At 43.4% G+C, this 5,586-nt stretch overlaps 1 protein-coding gene across 1 annotated transcript; it reads right to left on the bottom strand.

The window, feature by feature from the left end:
- Positions 1-517: 517 nt before the first annotated feature.
- LOC100772566 (major urinary protein 20) lies at positions 518-5,120 on the bottom strand. The gene is made up of 7 exons (XM_027402988.2): positions 4,819-5,120; positions 4,337-4,473; positions 3,467-3,540; positions 2,647-2,757; positions 2,154-2,255; positions 1,943-1,988; positions 518-766 (listed from the first exon to the last, which is right to left on the bottom strand). The coding sequence occupies exons 1-6, from the start codon at positions 4,927-4,929 to the stop codon at positions 1,951-1,953; spliced, it is 573 nt and encodes a 190-aa protein (XP_027258789.1). The 5' UTR covers positions 4,930-5,120; the 3' UTR covers positions 518-766; positions 1,943-1,950.
- Between the last annotated feature and the right edge of the window lie 466 nt (positions 5,121-5,586).

Below are 5,586 nucleotides of genomic sequence, written 5' to 3'. Positions count from 1 at the left end.
ATTTCCAGCATAACTGGTTGTCTTTCTCAATAGTGTTTTGCCTCATTTTAGCAAAGCATACCAATAACTCGATTCAGGAGCCATGAGCTTGAACCCAATTTAATCTCTTGATCTAAGGGTCAGAGCATTCTGTGGGGAGGTATGGAGCCTTTTCTCTTTCTACTTTGTGCCTATAGTGGCCAAACCGTTCTTTTTTCTGAGGTACATATCTGAAACCATGTTGAGTAGGTGTAGCCTCAGAAGCCTGTGTCTCTCCATGCTCTGTTGAAAAAGAGTCTCTATGGATAGAGAAAGTGTGAAGCAAGTCTGTGTTCCTATAGTCCTTATAAGGCAACTAAAACAGGAGAACCGATGAGCAGGCAGCACTCATTGAGGCTTCAGATTATTGCAGAGGAGTTAAAACCTGAAACTCGGGTTCAATTCTGGGACATGAGGAAGAACTTGCCTACAGGACACAGCAGGTTCCTCATCTACTCTTTGTCTTTCCAACATCATCTTGGACACAGAGACACACATGTATCTGCAAGGGTAATCATTTATTGAACAGGGAGAGGAAGACATTCATGGAGAGTTGTCATGGGGGTGACAAAGAGACATTTAAAAGAAAGCCTTTGATTCCTAGGTAATCAGGAAAGATGGTGGGGATGCAGGGAGTATGGTTTCCTGGGGGACAGCGATGGGAATCAGATCACAGGACTTGTCACAGGACAGCGTGCAGACAGGAAGGGATGGTGTTTGAGTCCAGGTTAGGAGTCCCCACTCAACCCTGAGTAAGCCAGGAAGAAAGCATACAGACACTCATTAAGCACTTCTAGAGCTGACTTCAGGACAGAGAGCCATTCTAGTACACAGACACAGGGTGAAGAAGCAGACCTTCCCCTGCTAACCAGAAAACCACGAGAAAGGCATAGAATAAATGACTTTATCCTTACTGATGCCATAAGAAAAATAAAAGTAATGAAAGTTCTGAAGCTTGTCCCACAGTCTTTGACATAAGCAGCTCTGTTGTGGGATATTTGTACACTGGGTGAAGATGTGTCACTGTGATTGGTTTTATAAAGAGATGAATGGCCAATATCAAGACAAGATATTTAGGTGGGACTTTCAGGCAGAGAGAGAGAGAGAGAGAGAGAGAGAGAGAGAGAGAGAGAGAGAGAGAGAGAGAGAGAGAAAATTTGGGAAAAGGAAGGGGCAGAGTTGTCAGCCAGAGGAACTGGAGAGGAAACAGGAGGTTCAAGATGGAAGAGAGGTAACACCATGTGAATGTAGATTAATGTAAATGGGTGAACTTCAGTTATAAAACTTAAGTAGGAACAAGCCTAATCTACAGGCTGTACTGTCATAATGAATAACAAGTCTGTGTCATTATTTGGGAGCTGGCTGGTGGAACAGAGAAAGACTCATTACAAAGCTCTGAAGAATTTTCAGTAAATTGAGGAATAATGATAAAAGCATTTTAAAGGCTTTCACACATTATCAGAGCGAAATCTTGGAATAAATGGGAAAGAGGACAGACGAGGAACTTAGTGTGCTCTCTAGACTGGAGGAGAGTGCAGATTGGGAAGTTCCATTCCCATGGAAGGAGCTAAGGTTGCACAGATGTCAAAGGAAGATGTCAGTGTCAGGAGTGGGAGGGAGGTGGACCCCAGACACTGGTGAGCATCTATACTCACATTCTTAATGAAGTTTGATGCATTGCGGATTCCTTTTCATACAATGGTACAGCCACTAATTCAGTCCACATCCTAGTTTCCTTACTTAATCGCTTGTGTCACTTACTGAAAAGCTCGTAGGACTAAATCACAAACCCAGATAATTGGAAGCCAAATTTTAAGCTCTCCTCAAAGGTTCCTTATTGATTATTTCTTATTGTAATAAGAATGCCTTTGGAAGGGCCTCATTTTTGCTCACCCCCTGTTCACTCTCACTAGAGATTACCCACCGGGAGGTTCAGGCCTTTTCTCCATCTCGGGCCTGGAGACAGCGATCTGCAGGGTAGGAACAAGAACACATTCAGGGACCAGGTCCAATATATTTACCCAAGAGACACCTGATGCTTCTCTAGCGGCAACATGTCTGACTGCCAATGTCCTACTTTTGTCCTTTCTATGGTATAAAATCAGGAAAAGGAAGATATATGAGTCCTGACTTACCAGCCTCAGTTAGGTCCAATATATTTTCCTTAACAATTCCATGCTTCTTGCTTAGCTCCTCAAACTTTTCCTTGATGTTTGAACTCAGCTCTGGTTTCCGGCCTGTGGAAAATAATGGTGGCAGCAGTGATTACATCTTGTGTATTGACCACTTTCACTGAGATGAATGATGGGACAGCCCCTCCCCCCACCGGAAGGATGAGAAAATGATTGACAACACAATTAACAGGCATGGACATGACCTGTCTTGAATTTGGCATCCATAGGCTATTTTAGGCATCCATAGGATATCTTACTGGCATAGTAAAGGATTTCAAAGTCCTCCCACCCACACCACTGTGCCTGAGGGATGACAGAGGTGAGCATCTGTTTTCAGGAGTTAAGGAAAAGAGGGGCAGTTCAGGGCCAGGCTAGAAAGACCATGTTAGGCCTAGGGTTTCTTTCTATCTTCTTCTTAAATCCCAAGATCGGTGTATGTGTGAAAATACTCTACCATAGAGCTCCATCAACTGGAATTTTTTCCCATTCTTGATGTTTTTAAGATGAATTATAATATAATCATCATAGTCTGTATCAAGTATAGTAAATCTATTAGATCCGTCATCTGTGGAAGAAATGGAACACAGCTCAGAAATTCTTTGGTTCACAGGAAGTAATGGAAACCTTTTATCTGTTCTTTATTACATATAGAAAGCTAAAATGCATGTTGTGGAAGAGATGGGTTCAAATGTCTGATGCTTTCTATCTGTAGCTCTTTGGACTTCATGAAGTAACTTCTAGGAGAAGGGATGAGGATGGCTCGACCTCTAGTGAACAGTTAGTCACAGCAGCAACTCACCTCTGTTACCCTCTCCAAAGCCTGACTACCTCCATCAGCAGCTTCCAGGGACCTGTCTCTGTCTTTCATAAGCTCACTGTGTCAAATACCTGCTGCTGCATCCTGAGCAATGTACACTGGTGGCAGCCACTGGGGCAGAATCAGACAGATGGCAGGAGACGAGAATCCATCTTTCCTTACTCGTTCCACCTGCCCAAGGCTGGGATGCAGTTATTAGATGGCTCCTGTTGCATTAGCTAAATAAACAATGATCAGGAAGCAACTGAGAGTCTCAAGAGGATTAGGGCCGTGGTTCAGCAGTAGAGAGTTTGACTAATGTGCACAAGGCCTTGAGTTCAATCCTCAGAAATGTGGCACATGTGATCACAAACACACAAACACACACACGCACGCGCGCACGCGCACACACATACTAAAGACATTTGGGTTTACTAAGTCTCTTATGGATAGATATAGAGACGTTCTGTATACTTACATTCAACCTCATATTCCCCATCCTCTGCTGTTTTGTCACAAACAACATACAGCTCGGTGCACTCTCCATTTACACTGTGAAACAGAGTCAGCTGCTGGTTAAGGGCCTGGATACGGCTGGTCCCCTCAGCCTCTGTTCCACCCGAATCTCCTGTTTCTGATTCCGCTTAACTTTTGAACGTGTTTGTAAAATGAGCAAAGGCTTTCATTTGTGTTACTTCACCTATACTTGATACTTTAGTATACATACATTTGCATATCATTTAGAAAAAGAAAGATAATCTCATCAAATCACTGTTAAAACTGTGACTACTTCTCAGCGTCACTCACTTGTACAGATGATCAGCCAGAGTCCACCATCTGCATCAAATTAGTGCTTTGCAATGTTGCCCAATGTGGCCCTCCACCCCACAGAGAATTATTATTAGCCTCCTTTACTGCAGTTGAAGGGTGGACTTTCTTGGCTAACAACTAGTCAGAAATATTTAATTCATGATCATCTACTTTTAACCTGTGCTGTACTTTTCAGTAATTATGGTGTCAGAAATGCCTCTGACCTTTGCTTATTTCATCCCCGGTGAATTTGTTCCTGTCCCCAACACTTGTCTCTGACTTTTGAAAAAGCCCCAGTTATGAAATCTTGGTTTAGTATCAGTGTGTGTGTGTGTGTGTGTGTGTGTGTGTGTGTGTGTGTGTGTACAAGTACGTGCTTTGAGGAGCATATGTTTCTTTGTGTGTTTGTGTGGGTACATGCATATGGTGTGTGTGTGTGTGTGTGTGTGTGTGTGTGTGTGTGTGTGTGTGTGTGTGTGTAGAGGCCTGAGTACATGACAGGCTTCCATTTCTTCTTTTTCAGTAAGAACACACTTACATGGTATGGAATTTAAAAGCTAAGGAAGAGTTCTCAAAGACACGAATGTATTCCACAAAGACTCTCATGCTTCCCTGTTCCTCTATCTTTTCTCTTTTGTCAGAGGCCAAACCAATGGTATACCATTTTCCCTTAATCTGTAATAGAGAAGCAAATTGTTAAGAGAGGAAGGGCAGGGGCACCTCATGGACAGGTTTCCACTTGAACTCTGACCTGGGCCTAGGCATGAGCATACACAGGACTAGATCTTACATCAGTTGGCACAATGCTTAAGATCGTGTCTCTATCTCTCGGTGGGAGTGAGGGACCCCAGGCATTGTTAGATATGGATAACTCACAGGTGGTCTTGCTTCACAGTCTGAAGTCTCTCATTTGTCTCACAGAGTGACAAGCCACAACCCTCCTCTTAAAGGCCCCACTTGGTTTCAGAGTTCCCTGAAGAACCCTCTGAGTCAGAAGTCCCCATGCCCCACAGAGTCTACCTTTTCTGGATTAAAGTTCTTTCCAATGAGACCAGTTTTTCCTTCTGCATGGACACACACTAGGATCAGCTCCAAACCCAGCACAAGCAGAAGCAGCAGCAACAGTTTCATTTTGGTAGGGAATAGAATGTCTCTGAGTCAGGACTGAGTCTTTCCTGATGGTGGCTGTACTCCACTCCCTGGCTGCTTTGTACTTATACAGTTTCTGAGTTCAGTTTTTGTTGTTGTTGTTGTTTTTTGTAACTATGGATCTCCTCCACCTCTGTCACCCTCTGTGGAATGCTTCCTCACTTACTGATGTGAGGCCAAGAATTGCTTCTGCCCTCTTCAAACTTGGCAGTCCCATCTTCCATGGATTGATTTTGTAGTTTCACATTTCTCAAAACATAGTATCAAGAAAAATAGTGGATGCCTTAGAGAGCTGCCATTTGGAACCTGCCAGCTGTAACTAGATCTGGCTTGAAATCAGAAAGCCAATTATATGTGGGGGGGATGGAACTGAAGTGGGAGGCCAAGGGGGCAGAGCATCTTTGCTCTAAGACTCCAATGGTGTGTAGAAGTAGATGTATTAATCATTTTAAAAATATTTATTTTTCTTTTATGTTTACGAATGCTTGTTTTGGATATGTGTCTGTGCACTGCTGCATGCCTGGTGCTGTGGAGGTCAGAAGAGGGAGTCAGAGTCCTTGAAACTTGTTTTTGAGGAGTATTCAGATCTCTGAGTGCCAGCCTCTGTTTCCCTTCAAGGTTCAGGCATGGTGCTAAACA

Source organism: Cricetulus griseus, chromosome 2 (assembly GCF_003668045.3).
Source record: "Cricetulus griseus strain 17A/GY chromosome 2, alternate assembly CriGri-PICRH-1.0, whole genome shotgun sequence".
In the NCBI taxonomy this organism is placed as follows: Eukaryota; Metazoa; Chordata; class Mammalia; order Rodentia; family Cricetidae; genus Cricetulus; species Cricetulus griseus.
The sequence above is the reverse complement of the archived record's forward strand: the minus strand, read 5'-3'. Positions and strand labels throughout refer to the sequence as shown.